We start from the raw sequence: 21,364 nt of genomic DNA, 5'->3' as shown, positions 1-21,364 counted from the left end.
AAACTGTCCTGTCCAAAATAATTGGGGGGTGGTGTGTGATGTGATGACGTCATCAAACAATAAAGTCGACTTCAACTCAACTTTTTACCAAGTCGAGTCGACTTGCAAAAATCACAAGTCGTTGATGCCCTAGTATGTAGTGCGCCTGTTTACCTGGTTACCATGGTAACCTCTTATCTCGTCTCTGGTGAGATTGGCGGCGGTAGCGTTAAGGGTATCTGCCCCTTAGGGGCATGAAACCTTAGACTGGTTTTCACGGTTTCTCAAATTAAACCGTCTGGGTAAGAGAAGTTTGCTTTCAGGTTTGCCCGACAGGCAAGTGCATTCTGTCTTCAATTAAATATTATGGCTATTTATGAAGAACTACCTTTTTACAACCGGTAGTTGCACTCATTCTGAAGTGACCAGCGCCACTCTGCAGTTATCCATTGGATTTAACATTATTGTCCCCATTTACCTATGGTTTTATAATGGAAAATTCTTTTTTCGGGCAAGTGGGTATGACCTTTGGGCAACTAGAACATGACCAGCACTTGAAGAGCTGAGACCTAGTGTCAACCCCTGATTGTGTAGTTTGTCTAGGGCATACATGGGCACCCCAACCCGGTGGCCACATGCGGCCCCCACCTTTACTTAATGCGGCCCGCAGGTAAATACCGGAATACTGATATTATAATTGATTTCAGCTGTTACAATTCCAAACATGACCTGCTTTAATTCCATCAGTCTATATTAGTAGCTTAATTCATAAAGTTAACATGAGTATATACTACATGTGTTTGAAATTAAATCAAAATGTTAAATTTCAGGATTCCATTCAAAAATAACAAAAAATTATTCAGGATTCCAATTCAAAAGAAGCAAAAATAGCCGATCTGCAAGCTCAAAACGCATCGCGCTGTATGAGATACTAGAATGACAAAGTAGGACTTGGCAATATGCAATGTGGCCCTCTGGAGTGAAGGTGGAAATATAGTGGCCCTCGCCATCATCAAAGTTGCCCACCCCTGGTCTAGGGGTTCAGGTTAAAAATGACCGCATATTAAAAACAGCAGGCTACTAAGCAATGCAGCTGCTGGCATGACAGCCAAACAATGATATAACGATTAACAAGTGGTGTGTTAGATTTAGGTGTGCCCCGAGCCACATGGGTGGGTGTGTACTACTACAAGCATGGACAGTTAGGCAACCAGTGTTGTTTTTGACAGCAACTTTTGATTATAGTTTTAGTCATAGTCTTTTGAATAAAAATGTCATTTAGTTTTAGTCATAATTTAGTCACCTGAAAAGTATTAGTTTTAGTCTAATTTTAGTCAACTAAATATCATAAGATTTTAGGCGACTAAATCTACAGTTGATTTAGTCAACTGACATGTCATTTGGCAGGCCTTGATGGCATCATGATGACTGATTTTACACTTGGTTGTGTGCTGAAAATAGCAGATCTAGAAGCTCAAAACGCATCACGCTGTGACACGTTGTGAGCTTGTAGATCTGCTATTTTCAGCACACAACACCTGAGAGCAACCAAACATTGCTCATCAAACGTGGACTCTTCTCCACGTTTTAGTCAAGTTTTTATTTTGTTGACGAAATTGTCAATATATTTAGTCTTAGTTTTAGTCATCACAGCTTACTTTTTATTTTGTTTTTATTCAGTTTTTGTCAGTGAAAAAAACGCAGTCGACCAAATCAACACTGTAGGCAACGCAGTGTTGCAACATTTACACTCCAAAATATAACACACTCATTATGCATTACTAATGTGTGTGTGTGTGTGTGTGTGTGTGTGTGTGTGTGTGTGTGTGTGTGTGTGTGTGTGTGTGTGTGTGTGTGTGTGTGTGTGTGTGTGTGTGTGCGCGTGTGTGTGTGTGTGTGTACCTGATGATGAGGATGGTGGTTGTGTGTTTGTGTTCAGAGGGGGTGAACATCACCCCCACCTCTCTGCTCTCCCAGGGCTGCAGGGTGAGGCGGAGGACCCCCGACCCCTTCACCCCCTGGACCCCGTCTAGAGACTACAGACACACACACACACACACACACACACACACACACACACACACACACACACACACACACACACACACACACACACACACACGAGGAAGGAAGTCAGTTGGTACACAGAGGCACAGTTGAATTAACAGTACTTGAATCACTTATAAGCCCCTTTTCGACTGCTGCTTTAGCACCACACCACACCACACTGCACCACATACAAATATCTACATTTTCCATTACACTAAAAGTTTTTTTTTTTCATTGTTTTCTCTTTAAAAAATATATAGTTTATAAAGCTTGGCTAGATAGGAAGTCATAACAATGAGTTGTCAATGCCCCTGGTGGATGAATTTGTTAATGCTCTATACCAGCTGGGTTCTCAAACCTTTTTAGGCCGTGACCCCCAAAATAAACATATTTTAACTGGGGACCCCACCCTGACAAGCACTTGGATTTGTAGGTATTAATGTGACTAATGTTCCACAGATAAATATTGTGAAAATAGCCGATCTACATGCTCACAATGCCTCGCAACGCGAGGCCTTAATATTTGACAGTTTGGTCAGTCCAGTCGAATATTCGAATACTTTGAGATTGAATAATTCAAATACTAACTGTGTGTGTGTGTGTGTGTGTGTGTGTGTGTGTGTGTGTGTGTGTGCGTGCGTGCGTGCGTGCGTGCGTGCGTGCGTGCGCGCGTGCGTGCGTGTGTGTGTGTGTGTGCGCGTGCACGTACCGTGGGTAGGCTGGTGAGTAGGCTGAACTCCGTAGTGGTGATGTTGACAGACAGAGGACTGATGTTAAACCTGTTCACATAAAAAAAAAAAAACAGTTTAGAAGACAGATTGTCAAATGTGTATGTATCTTACTTCATATTCAACTTTGTAGAATTTAGTTTAAAGCAAATCTCACACTAATGTAGATTTGCCTGCAGCTGTCAAACCAACTGCTGACATCCTCCTGTGACTTCTACCTCTATGTGTCTGCATATAATCTGTCCTAAAGTGTGACTATACATGGTCATTGATAACTTAACCAGCCAGTCTTATTATATACTGTATGGTACTTAGTTAGCATGTTCATGTGTATCTCCATCTAGGGAGAGCACCTTGGTGTATAAGAGGTGTATATGACACATCAGGAGGCTTCTGCCCCACAGGGCAGAGCTCTGGCCAGCAGGTCAGAGCTCTGTATGCTGTATGCTGTTTCTCTGATGCTGATTCTCTGTTGCTAAAATCTTCAATAAATGGTTGACTTCACCCTGACTGGATATTAATATTTTTCCATCATAGACAAAGAGGAACACATTATGCCTTGTGCAACAAGCAAGTGTAAAACAATGCGTTGCAAGATGAAAGCGACTTCAAAACTACAAAGAACTTGTCACGGAAGGACCTTCACAGAGGGGGTTGCCTTTGAGCAATTTAGTCGTTAATGCCAATGAATTCCTCCCCACACACATTTCTGTGTTGTCACCGTTGTTGTATCGTACTGACCAATATCACCCTGCTGACAGATGCCACCCCTCTCTGTAGGAGTACATGTACATGCAGTGACCAATACCCTCCACAAGCCCATTGTGAACACACAACCTCCGTGGTTGAATATAATGTAAAGGTATTTCTAGAGAAAGTCTCAGAGGATTAAGAGTGATCTTATAGTGTGTGTGTGTGTGTGTGTGTGTGTGTGTGTGTGTGTGTGTGTGTGTGTGTGTGTGTGTGTGTGTGTGTGTGTGTGTGTGTGTGTGTGGTAGGTAGATAGGTACCATTTAGTGAGCAGATCCAGAGCCTCTAGTTGAGCAGGGTACTGTGTGTGTGTGTGTGTGTGTGTGTGTGTGTGTGTGTGTGTGTGTGTGTGTGTGTGTGTGTGGTACAGTAGGTACAGTAGATAGGTACCATTTAGTGAGCAGGTCCAGAGCTTCTAGTTGAGCAGGGTACTGTGTGTGTGTGTGTGTGTGTGTGTGTGTGTGTGTGTGTGTGTGTGTGTGTGTGTGTGTGTGTGTGTGTGTGTGTGTGTGGTACAGTAGGTACAGTAGATAGGTACCATTTAGTGAGCAGGTCCAGAGCTTCTAGTTGAGCAGGGTACTGTGTGTGTGTGTGTGTGTGTGTGTGTGTGTGTGTGTGTGTGTGTGTGTGTGTGTGTGTGTGTGTGTGTGTGTGTGTGTGTGTGTGTGTGTGGTACAGTAGGTACAGTAGATAGGTACCATTTAGTGAGAAGGTCCAGAGCCTCTAGTTGAGCAGGGTACTGGGACAACGCTCTGATCTCCAGTGAAACCACAGAGGAGGTGGGGTTCTTCAGGGTCAGCCGCTTCACCTGCACAGGAACCAAGTCACATGTGTTTGGCATGTATTATTAACTATGTCTTTATTATGACAAAGGATATGCTCTCAAAGTGTGACAAAAGGTGTTTGTCTTTGAACCCACCTTGCTCTCATTCAGCGGCGTGGCGCCAAAGTCTAGAGGTTGATCAGGATCTGCAGGCAGCCTGGGCCATCTGAGGACATACAATACAATAATATAATATTAATATAATATATATTATCTTATAATAATCTGCAGGCAGCCTGGGCCATCTGAGGACATACAACACAACACTATTCATATGGCTGTATGAACACCGTAATAACAAGTCTGATGATTGTGCAAAATTGTTTGTAAACTTATTTCAACAGGCTAACATTTTGCAGTAAATTGCATTCTTGACTGTTGAGGAATGCAGTTCGATTTTTAATCAATGGATGTGTCTTAAATAAGGGTGCAACAGTTACTGTAATCAAAAATTAAATAACAGCTGTAATTGAATATGCAGATTAGGGCTGTCACGATATGACATTTTACATGACGATTATTTGTTACTCAAATAATTGGCGATTAACGATTTAATGTTTTTGTCGTTGATAATTACATTTCTGTTTGGCTTTTAGGCTTTGAAGTTGTACATGGTAGATATGACACATAACCTAAATATACAAAGCAATTACTGACATATTTGACAACTTACTACTTAAAAAATAACTTTGATAGTGGAAATAGCCGATCTACAAGCTCACAACGCGTCGCATGAGCTTGTAGATCTGCTATTTCCACTATTTCGGACATTTTTCAACATTCACGATTATGACGATTATGACAAAATAATTGCGATAATGTCAAATAATCACGATTAGACGGTTATGTAATAATTGTGACAGCCCTAATGCAGATAGACAAATCTGTGAGAAAATAAGAGACAGTTTCAGTGCCCCGGTGTGACCTGCAGGGGAGCTGTTCCTTGTGGCTGTGCCATGGAGAGCACAGCTCTGCAGCCAGCTTGCTGTCAACAGACCAGGAGGAGGAGGAGGAGTCTGGGAGCAGGGAGCGATGCCATTGGATCATACCTGGAGGGAGGGAGAGAGAGAGAGAGAGAGAGAGAGAGAGAGAGAGAGGGAGAGAGGGAGAGAGGGAGAGAGAGAGAGAGAGAGAGAGAGAGACAGCTTTAAGCCTAGAATTATTGACCGCTTTAACTATTGAAAAATAGCAGATATACAAGCTCACAGCGCGGCACCGAGTGCCGCGCTGTGAGCTTGTAGATCTGCTATTTTTGAAAAATCGTGAAAATTAGAATTTTGACCCGATTCTATAAGTGTCTTTTGAATCCTTCTAAGGTTTTTATGTTTCTATGTCAGCAATCTGGCTACATAGCCATCGTCAAAGAAAAGGTCCTTTTCATTCAACTGGAGCTCAGTTAGTCTGTTCTTGAGAGACTACTATGTCAACTTTTTCATGTGAGGGACCCCCCAAATGATATGTATTTGGCCACGGACCCCCATCTCAAAATATTTAGTTCCAGGGACCACCCAGAAGCAAAATTTGAGTTACAAGCGTTCGCTTTAAAAATACATATATTCAAAGATTTGCACACATTTTCACAACTTTTTCAAAAATAGTAGATCTACAAGCTCGCAGCTCGTGAGCTTGTAGATCTGCTATTTTTCAATAGTTAAAGCATTCAATAATTCTAGGCCTAAATGGGTTGATCCAAGTCCTCCCACTCACTCAGATCATCAGACAGATGAAAGCTGTCTGCTACCATCAGACTGTTGAACAAGACATGAACTCCGCCTGCCTGGAGTGTTGACATACAGCAGGTGGGATTCTTTTACCTTTCCCTGCTGCACAAACTGCTGTTTGAAACAGCACCTTAACTCATTAGAGGTCCACGACGTGTCAACACGCCAAACTCTTTGATGTCTCTGTGTGCCCATTGACGCGTTTGCTGCGTTGTACAGTAAATTATACTGTACTGTAGCTACTGTACCAGGCTACCGCGGTAACGAAAAACACTGCATTTCCTGAAATGCAGCGCGAGATCACGTGACCGGGAGGTCTGTCTCCCTGATTCACTTCCCCGTAACGCTGCTGCACAAACATGCATTTTTCTCCTAATCTAACTTTTAAATCACCTTTAAAACGCAGCCTTTTCTACCGGCTGCTACAAAAGTGCTGTGGCCCGCGATTGTTTAAAAATGGTCCTGACTGAAAGAAATTATTATCGTGAAAATAAACAGGACATACTTGGATTACATTTACTCAAGATACTTTTTTGCCAGGACCTCAAAGGAACGTAAAATGGCGGGTTGCCATGGGCACCTGCCGATTGAAACACTGTACCTGCTACTATTGTTCACCTGCATATGATGCTAATGATTCAATATACCCTGCCCTGTACACACCTGCATATGATGCTAATGTTCTAAATGTCTATGTACATACAGTATTAGGGATGGGACAATGTTAAAATGTCATATCCCGATTATTGTGATCAAAATAATTGCGATTTCCCCAATATTCATTATCCTTGGGTGGAACATTTGCCAATAAATAGCAGCTCACAACACATCGCAAGTCGACACCTTTTGAGCTTGTAGATCGGGTATTTTTTTTGGCAAAGAGATTGAAAAAAGGCCATTTTACCAATTGTAGAGTTTAAGTGGTACCGGATATGCAGCTCCGCAAAATAAAAGGTGAATTGATCCCAGTGCATGACGGAGGACGATATCACAATACATTAAATCTCCACGATACAGTTATTATCACGATAAACGATAATATCACTTATGGTCCCATTCCTAGGACATATCTGCTTTCACACGAGCTATCTGTATGTACTGTATGTACTGTATGTACTGTATGTACTGTATGTACTGTATACTGTATAAATCAGTGTTTCTCAACCACTGTGCCTGGTGACCTTTGGTGTGCCCCTGAGAAGGGTCAAGTGTGCCCCATGAAACTGCTTGAAAGCCAGTATTGTATTTATCATTTTAAAAATGATTTAAACTAGTGAAAACAGCCGATCTACAAGCACACAACGCCTCGCGGCGTAGGTAGATGCTTGTAGATCGGCTGTTTTCACTACTGTTGTGCGACAGCCTTGAATGATGAAGCAGGGCTTTACTTTGCGAAGAAACGTACAAACTTAAAACTTGGAGATACAAGGTTTCTTTCCCGACAGTGACGATATTTACACCCCCGTATTATGTTGGTGTGCCCATGGATTCTTGGGACATGAAAAGTGTGCCCATGCAGAATAAAGGTTGAGTAACGCTGGTATAAATGTATGTGTTTGTATGATAGAGATGTTCTCACCTGTTTCAGACATCCTGAGAGGACAGAGTTTACTGCACTGTCCCTTTACCTCCAACAGCACCTCCCCCTGCTGAACACACGCACGCACGCACGCACGCACGCACGCACGCGCACACACACACACACACACACACACACACACACACACACACACACACACACACACACACACACACACACACACACACACACTTTAATTAATCCATTCATAGAATGAATACATTCATTCATTCATTAATACATTCATTTTACTGCATTCACAAGTAGTTACAGTATAATGCCAACCAGGCCTGGAATTCTGTCATTTTATATTTAGCCACGTCCATTCTTTGAGGGCACAAAGGCCATCAAATAAAACAATATTTTAGTACATTGAAAAAATGAACTGAATTTAAGGGTTAGGGAAGATAATCTAATCTGCAGTGAACAAATAGATAAATGATGGTATCTGCAATCTGATCCATGCTCAGCCCTGCACCAATCAAAGTCACTGGATCGGTTTAAAGATGGGGACTCAGGGGAGTTAAGATTTCAGAATCTCAACAACAAAACACTGATGTCTGACAAGAAAGAGACACCGGTGTCTACTGTCTATGTCTAACCCTAACCCTGACAAGAAAGAGACAGAGGAGAAAGTGGTACAGTCAACTGGGACATTATAAGGCCACTGTGGCCTCAAGTCATGCCATTGGTTTGAGGGGCACAAGGCCAAACTGAGGGGCAACGACGGCCATGGCCTTCATGGCCTCCATGAAATTCCTCCTGCATGAAAGTTTTTTGGTAAAGGTTGTCTTATAGAACACGGAAGAATGACAGGAAAGCAAGGGCATGTCAAGCAACACACATCGACATCCCTGATGTTTTATCGCCTGTCTGTGTGTGTGTGTCTGTCTGTCTGTCTGTATGCAGGTAATCATACAGTACATACTGCTAATCAGATCAGTAACTTCTCAAATCGGTCACGAGGTGCAAAGATGAGGCAGGGAGCTACAGCTACCTTGTCCACAGAGGAAGTGAGGTGCAGTAGGAGGTATAAGGATAAGGGGGAGGTATTGTCTACTCTACCTTGTCTACAGAGGAGGTGAGGTGCAGGGGCAGGTGCAGGGCGGTCCCCAGGCTGGTGTCCAGTCTCAGGGTGGACCGCAGGCTGACCGGCAGGGTCTTGTTGAGGACGCGCAGGGACAGGACCCTCCAGCAGCCCTGAGGGACCGTCAGCGCACCGCTGAAGTTCACCACCTGACAGACAGGGGGCAGCACGGGGGTACCGTTGGTCACAGATAACCTTTTTTTTAAACCAAAATGTTTGCCTTAACTTAAATGCCTGTCCATACTGTCTCCGACCACTGAACCTTTCATCAGAAAGTTAAGGTTCAACTACAAAATGATGTCGCTTGCATCTTCTGAAAAGTATTACCCCGAATTATAGTTCGGAAAGCTGCACGTTGGAAAGTCAAAACTCTCAGACGAAAGGTTTGGTGATCGGAGACAGTATGGATGGAAAGGCCTTTAAGTTAAGGCATAAGAGCTGGTACTTAAGACAATCAAAATACAGCCCTGTAAGTCTAATTTAGTTGTACCATGTGTTGAGAGCAGACACTCACAAATAACAATACCATGGTTTAGAGGATTTGTCATGAGACACATTTATGAGATTTGGTTATAGTGTAAAGCATACCAATGGAATTGTGAGAGAGGCTATGCTAGTTACCTTGAGGCCCTGGGCCCTGTGAGAAAGGCTAGCGTTGGTGACAGTGAGTGACACAGGCAGAGGGTTGGTCAGCCACAGGTCCACCTGGTCCGTCCCCTTCTGTCTCACCTGGAGCACAGCAGACACGTCCCACCCCAACGCTCTGTCAGGGAAGACAAAACAAACACACATTATTAACACTATGTCCCACCCTAACGCCCTGTCAGGGAGGACAAAACAAACACACATTACACTATGTCCCACCCCAACGACCTGCCAGGGAGGACAAAACAAACACACATTACACTATGTCCCACCCCAATGCTCTGTCAGGGAGGACACATCAAACACACACTATTATCCCTGGACACGTCCCATGTCCTAACGCACTGCCACAAAGTCACGGATTAATGTAAAAATAAGATTGCACAAATGATAAAATTGTGTAAGTCCTTGTGTGCCATTTGTGAAACAGTGTGGCTTCTATGGAATCCAAGCGACTGAGACTTTTAATCCATGCAGAAGAGAAAGCAAATGCACATTAATACTTACTAGTCTCTTACCCATTCATTCCCCAAATAAATGCAATATCAGCAGGTGGCAGAGCATGCTCTTAGAAAGCCCTTCGTTTTTAGAACCACCTCTCAATCTATATTCAAGAGTCAAGCTAGGTTGACCTATTTAAGAGCAGATTCAAAACACACCTATTCACGTCAAAATTTGACATCATTTTAACCTGCAGCAGTTTACCGTTACGCAGTGTGTAGCTTTTATCTTTTGTTTACAGAGTTTTATGTATGTTCATGTGTACATATGATATGTATGATATATACATACTGTATATCTATGTATTGTGCACATCTATGCATGCATGTACATTGCACTCATGTTTACCTATACTGTCAATTACTATGTGCGAGTGTAGCCTATGTAAACTTGAACTTTGCACTCCTTGGTTTTAATTGTTGGTGGTTATATTATAGTTTTTATGTACAGCCCTGCATGTGCGTCTGTGCATGCATGTGTGTGTGTGTGTGTGTGTGTGTGTGTGTGTGTGTGTGTGTGTGTGTGTGTGTGTGTGTGTGTGTGTGTGTGTGTGTGTGTGTGTGTGTGTGTGTGTGTGTTACCTGTGTGTAAACGTGTTGTGTGTGTGGTTGTCCAGGATCTGCAGGCTGATATGAGTAGAGCATCTTCTGCTGTTGCCCGGCAACGCTCCTGGAGACAGACCGTGATTGGCTGTTATTCATAGAAACCGTTTCACACACAGTTTAATATTGTACCTTCATATCATATCATATCGTTGATGTCAGGAGAGCATTCTTGTGTATCCATTTCTAAAATTGTTACCATTTCATCGTAGGGGTGGGCGATATGGAAAAAATACAATATCACAATATTTTTCCAAGCTGTATCACGATACATGATTTTATCACGATTCTTTTTTCAAGTTGGTTTTTATGGATATTTTTCAAGTTACTTGACAAAAACTAGACTCTCTGGGTTCCTTTTGGGAGGTCTAAATTCAACTTTACATGTATGTAACTCTGACAGTATACAAATGAAACCAAATGGACCCATAAGGGTCCATTTGGTTTCATTTGTATACTGTCAGAGTTAAGTGGAGACCTTGACATTTTAAATTTTGAGAACTACTGATTTAGACCAAAATGCAGGTTTAAATTGAATTCTGCAATGAATCTCTGTATTAACGATTAAACAGGATTTTTTACAAGGCTCCCTCATTGTATCACGATATATACGATGCCTCTGAAAAGGCATATCGTGGAGACATTGTATCGTCTCAACGATAATTATCACCCACCCCTATTTCATCGTGAATTAAATCCTCTACTTTGCCATACAAGAGTGTTGCCCAAAAGTAGCAACAAAAAAAAAGAAGCAGATCTCACGGCTCACAGCGTGTCGCGATCTGATATTGTCACTATATTTTGGGTCCTTTTTTGTTGCCTTTATTGATAGTACAGTAAGGTAGAAAGGAGAAATGGAGAGAGACAGAGAGTGACACGTACACATCAAAGGCTGTCGGGATTGGGTCTCGAACTCACGACACGCTGTCAGGACCACTAGGCCAGCAGTACAGGCCAAACGTTTTGAAATATAAGTGGTTATACTGTAAGTGTCTGTGGGTTTAACAAAAGCTAACAACCACATTGGATCCAATGGAACACAGGTTATTTTATCCCCCGTTTACTGACAAGTAAACGGGGGATAGTCTTTAACATACAAGGTTTCCACCCGACAGAGACGTGATGTGATGAGTGCTCTTCAAAGCTCTGCCGTTAACTCTGTAGTGATTCATGAGCTCATTGTGGTGTTCATAATGATTAATCAGTTAGTTGTGATGCTTTGAATTATTCATGTGTTAGCTCTCTACTCTCTACTGATTCATGCTTTAGTTGTGTTGTTTCTGATCATTCATGACTAAAGCTGGTTGCACACAAAATCTGCAAAAACGTTTTTTAGGCCAAGGAGAGAGAGAGAGAGACCCAGTGGTGACAGTTGCGAAAATCAGAAAAATAAATCTACCCTGGTCCGAAAATAAAAACGAAACGGGTGGCAGTTACAAACGTGATTGATAACTGATAACGTGAGGACGATTCTTTTTTTTTTTTACATGCTCCGAAATTTGCTCAGATATTCTTCAGCCAAAGAAACGCAGCAGCGTGCAAAAACATTTACTGTACTACTGTTTGTTAGGGTTAGTGGTGTGTGTACTGTATGTGTGTGTGTGTGTGTGTGTGTGTGTGTGCGTGCGTGTGCGTGCGTGCGTGAGTGTGTGCGGGGGTGAGTGCGTGTGTGTGTGTGTGTACCTGAGCAGGCCAGGGAGGCCACCTGTGTGAAGTTCTTGGCTTCAGGTCTCAGCAGAACCTGTTTGAAGTCCAGGCTGGCGTCCATCTTGGACAGCACTGACATGTCCTGAACAGAAAAACAGAAATTAAAGCTATTAAATATAGATATCGTTGTTGTCGGGTGGAAACCTTGTATGTCCGAAACCGTTTGTTTTGTATTTGTCATTTAAAGTGTGCTTGTAGATCTGCTGTTTTCACTACTTTTGAGCAACAGCCTTGTATGATGAAGCAGGGTTTTGCTTTGCGAAAAAATGTACACATTTGAAACTTGGAGATACGAGGTTTCTGCCCGACAACGACGAAATGCAGAGTAATAGATCAGTGGGTGCCGTGATGCCAGTCCAGGGGTGCATCAGAATACGTTGATACTTATTTGGAATTCATCAATATCACTTCAGTATGTTTAACCACTTAAACCCTCTATGCTTAGTAACAGACCTGATTTGCACTGTAGTTTTACTGGAGTTTTCTTTTTTTTCTCATCTACCCCACTCTCTTCACCAAAAATAGCAGATCTACAAGCTCAGAATGCGTGACGTTGTGAGAATAGGGATGCTGGGGTTCAAGTGGTTAAACGTCAAGTATAAAGTTATTTTCAGTCAGTTCTGATGGAAACAGATGTTTCACTGTGGCGTGACATACTGTATCGTAGGGAGAAAGATTTGCATATTTAGATTATTGCTTTTTTAAATAACAGTGAAATTCAGGGGTTCTGTGGATGAAAGTTAGATTATTGTTTTTTAAATAACAGTGTAATTCAGGGGTTCCGTGGATGAAAAAGTGCTGAGTCCCAGTGAAAGAGCGTCTCACCTTCACATAGAGCTTCTTGCCTCCAGAGTTCAGCATGTGAACTCCTATCTTCAGCTCTCCTGTGAAACATAAAGAACATGTGAACATGTGAACTCCTATCTTCAGCTCTCCTGTGGACACAGAGAACAAACTGATGAAGGAATGTCCTTTACATAATGTGATGAAGAAAACCCTACATGTCCTTTTGTCTATTTTCCTGATTTTAATATCTACTTATTTTTCCGGTAAATCCATGTTTTCCCCAAGGTCCTTGCCACTGTGACTGTGTTCCTCTTGGCTGTATCACATCCCATCATGTGGGTCTTGGTTTTAGCCTGCTACCTTTAAAATAAGAGTAGCATAAACTGCATTGCGTTTGGTCCCTGTTTTTATTAGTTCATTTCAGTGTAGCTTTGACCACAATTATGGTCTGTATTACTCACCGTCTTAAATACTTCATATACTGATTTTCTTTTTGTATATCAAATGTTTTGTTTTTTTATACAAGTTTGTTTTAGTAATTGTATTTTCAAGTTGTATTGTATGTTGTTACCTTTAACAACATACAACTTGTTACCGTTATAAGGAGTGTTGTTTGTATCCTGTACCTCATTCTGAAGAAGACCTTGCATCACAACGTTAATCGTTAATAAACCTTGCCTGAGAGCTTTTTAACGATCAGTGTTCAAACTTTAATTGTTTCATAGCCTTGCTAATTCTTCTCCTTTGTTGCTGAGAACAAGCGTCGCTCCTCCACACTTCTAGCCAGTGAAACAGCGTGAATGGAGCCCCACTGCTTGTTTTGGTAGCTACAGTGTACAGCCAACTATTACGCATTATAACTTTAAACATTATTTGATATGCTTTAACTATTTAAAAATAGCAGATATACACGCTCTGTGCCGCGCTGCGAGCTTGTAGATCTGCTTTTTTTGAAAAATCTTGAAAATGTGTGCAGGTCTTTGACCCGAGTCTATAAATGTCTTCTAAATCCTTCTTCTAAATCAGTGGTTTTCAAACTTTCTTATGTCAAGGACCCCCGAAATTACATGTATTTGACCACGGACCCCCCCATCTCAAAATATGTTGTTCCAGCCAGGGACCCCCAGAAAGCAGAGGTTTGAGTTACAAATGTTCAATTTGAAAAATATATATTCAAAGATTTGCAAACATTTTCAATATTTTTCAAAAATACCATATCTACAAGCTCGGCACTCGGTGCCGCGCTGCGAGCTTGCATATCTGCAATTTCTTATCGTTAAAGCAGGAAATAATGGTTAAACCTTTGCCTTTATAAAATATCAGAGACCAATTTGTGTCTTCAGGAAAAGATTGAACATGTATTCTATTGCTAAGGTCTGACAAGCAGAAAACTACACTTTCTTACCAAACTCAGCGTGCATCAAAGCAGCAGAGGGTTTGTTTATCTAAGATCAGAGCAAACAGCAGGAAACGAGAGGAGGCTCGTTAAGAGCAGTCCTTTACATCACAATGTAAACATCATGTTAATGTGTCTGAGCGATGGCTGTGCGATACCACTAGAGAGTCTGTCTGGACACGCTGGAACATTATGTACTGGGCTGGGTAGGTTGTGTCATGGTTACATTCTCTTTACCGACTTTGGCTTTGAATTCTAGCTACATGTTCTGTAACATTGTACACTATAGGTCTAGAATTATTGAATGCTTTAACCAGTGAAAAATAGCAGATATACAAGCTCACAGCGCGGCACCGAGTGCCGCGCTGCAAGCTTGTAGATCTGCTATTTTTGAAAAAGTCTTGAAAATGTGTGCAAATCTTTGAATATATATGTGTTTTCAAAGCGAACGTTTGTAACTAAAACTTTGCTTCTGGGTGGTCCCTGGAACTAAATATTTTGAGATGCGGGTCCGTGGCCAAATACATATCATTTTGGGGGTCCTTCACATGAAAAGGTTTGAGCACCACTGACATAGTAGTCTCTCAAGAACAGACTAAAGCCCTTTGCACACAGGCGCGTTTAACCGCACGGATAAAACGGACAATATCATTTTTTGAAAAGAAAACAATGATTCTCTACGACCTCATGCACACCGGCTCCGAATTAGCCGTGCGACGAGTGGCTGCCGCCGTGCGTTTTTTTCTCGATCGAACCCAGTTCGATTCGTGCGTCTTGTCGCATGCGGTAAAAAACTCATCACTCCTTTTATGACTCCTTTTTGGATCCGCAGCGCCGATACCGCACAGCCTTGCACACCAAATCCAATGCGTTTTATTCATGCCGCAAACGAAAAAAACGCAACTGTCCTGTGTGCAAAGGGCTTAACTGAGCTCCAGTTTGGTGAAAAGGACCTTTTCTTTGACGATGTCTTGACTGATAGGAAACCCACTGGCTGATCTGGGGTCAGCAGTGCTGGAAGCTAAAAGATACTATTTCATAGTATTTTTAGGAAACCCACCAGCTGATCTGGGACCAGCGGTGCTGGGAGCTACAGTAAAAGGTTTATATTAGGAAACCCACCAGCTGATCTGGGACCAGTGGCTCTGGGCACGGCCAGCAGCAGCAGGATGTGCTCCAGGACGTAGGGTTTGAGCTTGTCCAGGTGGGAGGGATGCTCTCCTCTCTCTGATTGGTTGATCTCTCCTCTCTCTGATAGGTTGATCTGGAGGCTGAGCTGCTGCTCCTCCGTCTGCAGACATGAAGCCTGAGGGGGAAAAACAACACATTGCACTGACAAATAAACACTCCACAGGGACACACGCTCTTATCACATATCTGCTAGTCATTACATCACACTCTCATCCTCCAATCAAACCTCTCATTCAGTAGGGAAGGCTCCTTTTAGGTCTAGAATTATTGAATACTTTAACCAGTGAAAAATAGCAGATATACAAGCTCGCAGCGCGGCACCGAGTGCCGCGCTGCGAGCTTGTAGATCTGCTATTTTTGAAAAAGTCGTGAAAATGTGTGCAAATCTTTGACTATATGTATTTTCAAAGAGAACCTTTGTAACTCAAATGTTGCTTCTGGGGGGGTCTCTGGAACTAAATATTTTGAGATGAGGGTCCGTGGCCAAATAAATATCAGTTTGGGGGTCCTTGACATGAAAAGGTTTGAGAACCACTGACATAGTAGTCCCTCAAGAACAGACTAACTAAGCTCCAGTTAAGTGAAAAGGACCTTTTCTTTGACGATGGCTGGCCAGATTGCTGACATAGAAACATAGGGTTTTCCAAAAATCTTTTTGAAAAGGATTCAAAAGACACTTATAGAATCAGGTCAAAATTCAAATTTTAACGATTTCTTTAAAATAGCAGATCTACAAGCTCGCAGCGCAGCACTCGGTGCCGCGCTGCGAGCTTGTATATGTGCTATTTTTCAATAGTTAAAGCATTAAATAATGATTACACAATAATTTGTACCCGTTCTAAATGGGTTAAATACGGCTTGCTTTCTGTACCTATGCTTGGTTATCCAAAGCCTCGGATACTCTCGCTGCTATAGCTGCCTCCTCCTCCCCAGCCTCCACCTTTGATTAGTCTGGCTAAGCTCATATACTTGTGGATATGTCTGTTGATTATGTATCCCTATGGGGCTTAACATGCTCAAAAAGTGTGCACAAAATTCAGGGAACATCTCCGAACGCGGAGCCCTTTAACGCAGAGATTAACTGTATTCATAGCATGCAATAAATTGTTAAATCTACTTTGACGTGAGTGTTCCTGACTAAACAATGGTTCTCAACCTTTTCAGGCCATGACCCCCAAAATAAGAGTTGGTGTTACATTTAGTTTGACTTCGATCTGTTCTAATTTCTGTCACTTGTCTGACAATTGTCACTTTAGAAATGTGTAGATACCCTGTATACACTGTATGTTGTTCTGTTTACTGTTAAAGGACAACTTTGTTTTTTTTACAACAAGGGTTCATATTTTAGATTGTGATTAGAGAAAAGAAAAAGTGAGTGTTAAAATGTTTTCATTTGCTTCGTTCTATTATTTTATCGCGTTTACCGTGTTAAAATGTGGGGCATGCATACGCATGTGGGGCATGCGTACAAGTGGCCAAATATGTATTTTTAGACACAATAAGCCAACAGTTTCTTTATTTCACTTCTAGCCCCCATAAGTCAATTCCAACCATGAAAGGTTGCGTTGTATCTTGGGAATGGGCTCATTCTGTGTAAAATGACATATTTAGCCACTTGTACGCATGCCCCCAACCACTGAAATAAGAATCTCTAAAACAATAGAAAGAAGTAAATGAAACCACAGGTAGAAAACCACTGCAGTAGATATTTTGATTTTTGATTATTATTTCATTGAGGAGCAGGTGCATCCCAGACAGACAGACAGACAGACAGACAGACAGACAGACAGACAGACAGACAGACAGACAGACAGACAGAGAGACAGACAGACAGACAGACAGACAGACAGACAGACAGACAGACAGACAGACAGACATGTTTCTCCTGCCAGAACAGAAGGCTGACTTCACTTCACTTCACTTCCCAGCAGGCTTCTAATTGCTGCTCTCTGTGGACTTTATAATGAACCTGATGGAGATGAGATGTCTCTCTGTCAGCATGATGCAACACAGCTGTCTGTCTGTCTGTCTGTCTGTCTGTCTGTCTGTCTGTCTGTCTGTCTGTCTGTCTGTCTGTCTGTCTGTCTGTGTCTGTCTGCTCATAGTGTCAATGTCACAGTTAGTTTGAGATTCAGTTAGATTGAGAACAGGAGCGCTCGTTTTTGGGCACAAGGTGGAGCAGGCGGTGCCTCCTTCGGGGAACTAGGAATAATTTGACTGAGGTTAGGGTTAGGATTAGGGTTAGGTTTAGGTTTAGGCATAGTGTTACTGAGGTTAGGGTTATATGGTTAGGTTTAGGCATAGTTTTACTGAGGTTAGGGTAGGGTTAGGGTTAGGTTTAGGCATAGTAGCATTCCCCAGGTTGGCATTCACCAGCGTGGGACTAATGCATGGGCTTCTTCCACATGCATCCAGGTGAACTTCTTCCGCATCTAGGTGAAGAAAAACAAGTGCTCCTTTCCCAATTTAACTGGTTTCTCAAACTAACTGTAACATCAACACAGGCCCAGCTGTCTGTCTGTCAGTCTGTCTTTCTGTCTGTCCTCCTGCTCATGTTAGCACAGACACACATCTACTTGGTTTAACCACTTGAACCACAGCGTCCCTATTAGCCCAATTCACGGCCCGCCCACTAAGCATCCCACGGGTGCTGAAGTCACATTTTGAAGGGGTAAATCCTACCATAGCCTATGGAGTTAGCACAGAAATCGCAAATTTAATGCAATTTCCGAATAGTAAAGTATAAAATACGGCTAGCATGATCAAGAACACAAGATACTAAACGGCACAAAGCACTATAATTTACTTTACTGTTAGAAATAATGATTTGTTGGCTTTAAGTCCAGTATAGTTTCCCCATCTAAATTGAAGTCAGCACCCGGGGAAAACTGAGAAACGGAAGTAGGTGGGCGGGCCGTGAATAGGGCTAATTCTGGAGGGGAGGAACATTCACCAAAAAATAGCAGAACGGCAATTTTTTTGGCAAAGAGATTTGGTGTAGACGGGGAAAAAAGCCTTCCAACTTAAGTACACTACCCTAAAGCCAAAGTGCAGTAACTAGGAAATATATTAATAACAGATAAATGGGATTAAAAGTGATTCAACTGTTAATTCAACTGTTATTCAACATGCTAAATTAAATATCAGCATTCTGTTCTTGAGGTAATTGTTTATCCCCCGGCCCAAAATCATGAAGGCTAATTTGACCTTTGGGAAACACAAATAAGTCGGGTGCGTCCAAAAACATAGTTCCAGCACTTCCGCTTACAGTTCAGCTCAGGTGTGTTTTTAACTAAGAATAGAGGCTTTAATTGGGTTAATGAATCCTCTAAGGGAAGTACAGGAAACGAGAGATGCCACACAGACGCTGTGGTGGTGGTGGTGGTGTTGTCCCTCCAGGGGAGGCTAGGCTAGCTGTGACGCCATGTGCACCAGAGGACACATGTGGTTGTCTGCATCCTTTCCATGAACTGGTGTGACTATTGCCATGGCATACCCCTGAACAGTGTATGTGTCAAGGTTGGTGCAGATTGGAGAACGGACCACACCTGTGGCCCCTTGGGGCCCCTGGCTGTGCCCCTGTGGGGCCCCTGATGTGAGTCTTTTCATGGCAGACCCGTTAACAGGGTATGTGTCAAGGTTGGTGCAGACTGGATCAGTATGTATGTACAGTAGAGTTTAAGGACACAGTACAGTACGTACCTGAGGACTGCTAAATAGAGTCTTGGGTAAGCTGCACTCCAGTACCAGACCCAGGATGGTGATGTTAGACGCATCTTCCTGTCAACACATCAACACACAGTCCACAGTTACATTCATCTCATCTTCCTGTCAACACATCAACACACAGTCCACAGTTACATTCATCTCTCCAGACACATTGATGACGGGTTCCCAGATTGGATCGCTACAAAAGTGCTAACAATTTGAAGGAAACAATTGGAAGAAGATATTCAGATCAGTGATGTAATGCCGGAGTTCCCAGACTGTTTAAATCCATACCAATAGAAATGGTGTGTCTCCCCTGGACCCAAACTAGTGAAAATCGCAGATCTACAAGCTCACAACGTGTCTTAATATTTATTATAATAAAAATAATAAAAAAGTAAAATGTGTTCTAAATGTATGGACAGAATTGTGAATTTGTGAGGGTGGGGGCTAGGTTTAGAAAATCACTTTAAATAATAATGATTCAAAACCAAATGTACTAAAGGAAAAATAAAGGCATATTTACTCCCAACCCATAAAACTGCCCTTGACCCAAAGATGGGTCCCAGAACCACAGTTTGGGGAGACACTGAAGTAATGTGCACAAAGGTGCATACCGGTATAATATATACCAGTAAGACTCCCTAATCGGGAGATAAGCGACCGTTGGTCGCTTATCTCCACAATCTGTCGGTAGATAATGCCGGTCTTATATAAGGGTCATTTGTGTACGGTGTGATGTCATACTGATGTCAGCAGTGTGATGTCATACTGATGTCAGCAGCTATGTCTCTATATATGGAGTTATATGTTGTTCGTGTCCAAATATGGGGCTTGTGAGGTCAGACTTAGTGAGATTCGTCGGTTATCTCCATATATGGAGGGATGTGTTGGTTATCTCCATATCTGGAGATTCAACCTTCAACGTGTAACTATGGCTACCTAACGACTAGCCACATGACGTGAAGGTGAGTGAGGGTCTTTGTAACAGCCACCCCCAGATTTCCCGTGGAAATCTGTACAATATCGAGAAGGCCCGAACGGAAACTCTTAGTCAACTGGCCACCCCATCAAAGAGTAAAGGGACATCAAGGCCTCTCTCTTGTCAATGGGCTGGTGTCGGCCACCCCGTACGGGTTCTAGTCTGAGGTGATAGCCTGCCACCCCGTTAGTAGGCAGGGGTCCCGACAAGCCAAGGGGTCGATTGCACCAGCTTCCTCCTGCCGCGAAGGGTGCCAGCATGACTCACACCATCCTTCCTAGACGATTTTGACATCTTGTTACTAATCTGTCGGTAGATAATGCCGGTCTTATATAGAGCATCGCAGCGGAAGTGGATGCCTGGGGTCACTACGTCATTCCCCATTCATTTTCGCCATAGACTTTTACAAAAATATTTATAACAATTATGTTAAGCCTCGAACCAAGCCATCCAGGATGGAGGTGAATCATGACCATATAACCTTTGATCCTATGTGAAAACATATTTTAATATTACATTATTTGATACCGGTATACTACATTTAAGTTCTACCCTTTGTTCAGCGATTTTCAAAATGTTCTTTTCATAGAAAAAAAGGTTATATGGTCATGATTCACCTCCATCCTGGATGGCTTGGTTCGAGGCTTAACATAATTGTTATAAATATTTTTGTAAAAGTCTATGGCGAAAATGAATGGGGAATGACGTAGTGACACCAGGAATCAACTTCCGCTGCGATGCTCTATAAGGGTCATTTGTGTACGGTGTGATGTCATACTGATGTCAGCAGTGTGATGTCATACTGATGCGGAGGTATGAGCAGGGCAAAGGTGTGACGTGTGACGTGTGACCGACCGACGGACGGACGGCCGGTGGAGGTTTTGATACTAAACTGCGACCTGACGGTCGCAATAACCACATATGTGCAATGTAAGTGGTTCAGTAGCTCTGTCTGTCTGTCAGGCAGATGTTGACAGACGGCCTGCAGAGGTGCATTGTGGGTAGTAGTGCAGGCAGTGAGTAGGAGGTGGTTCTGCTCACATTGTGTAAATGCCATCCTGCTTCCTGTTTGTGGAGACTGTGGCTTCTCTCTCTCAAGACGCGCTTCACTTTACTTTGGAAAGTGGGTG

The 21,364-nt window shown here is 42.6% G+C and overlaps 1 protein-coding gene across 1 annotated transcript in view; it reads right to left on the bottom strand.

The window, feature by feature from the left end:
- tmem131l (transmembrane 131 like) overlaps positions 1 to 21,364 on the bottom strand; it is a 120,022-nt gene that overhangs the window by 35,547 nt on the left and 63,111 nt on the right. The window contains exons 8-20 of the mRNA XM_080721259.1: positions 19,247 to 19,324; positions 15,476 to 15,659; positions 12,997 to 13,055; positions 12,148 to 12,253; positions 10,444 to 10,531; positions 9,338 to 9,479; positions 8,695 to 8,865; positions 7,630 to 7,699; positions 5,255 to 5,378; positions 4,426 to 4,495; positions 4,205 to 4,314; positions 2,738 to 2,807; positions 1,882 to 2,015 (exon numbers count right to left, since the gene is read on the bottom strand). Of these exons, the coding sequence (XP_080577385.1) occupies positions 1,882 to 2,015; positions 2,738 to 2,807; positions 4,205 to 4,314; positions 4,426 to 4,495; positions 5,255 to 5,378; positions 7,630 to 7,699; positions 8,695 to 8,865; positions 9,338 to 9,479; positions 10,444 to 10,531; positions 12,148 to 12,253; positions 12,997 to 13,055; positions 15,476 to 15,659; positions 19,247 to 19,324 (1,406 nt within the window). The remainder of the gene's footprint in view (positions 1 to 1,881; positions 2,016 to 2,737; positions 2,808 to 4,204; positions 4,315 to 4,425; positions 4,496 to 5,254; positions 5,379 to 7,629; positions 7,700 to 8,694; positions 8,866 to 9,337; positions 9,480 to 10,443; positions 10,532 to 12,147; positions 12,254 to 12,996; positions 13,056 to 15,475; positions 15,660 to 19,246; positions 19,325 to 21,364) is intronic.

The sequence above is a fragment of the Nannobrachium achirus genome (genome assembly GCF_963921795.1).
Source record: "Nannobrachium achirus genome assembly, chromosome: 3".
Classification (NCBI taxonomy): Eukaryota; Metazoa; Chordata; class Actinopteri; order Myctophiformes; family Myctophidae; genus Nannobrachium; species Nannobrachium achirus.
The sequence above is the reverse complement of the archived record's forward strand: the minus strand, read 5'-3'. Positions and strand labels throughout refer to the sequence as shown.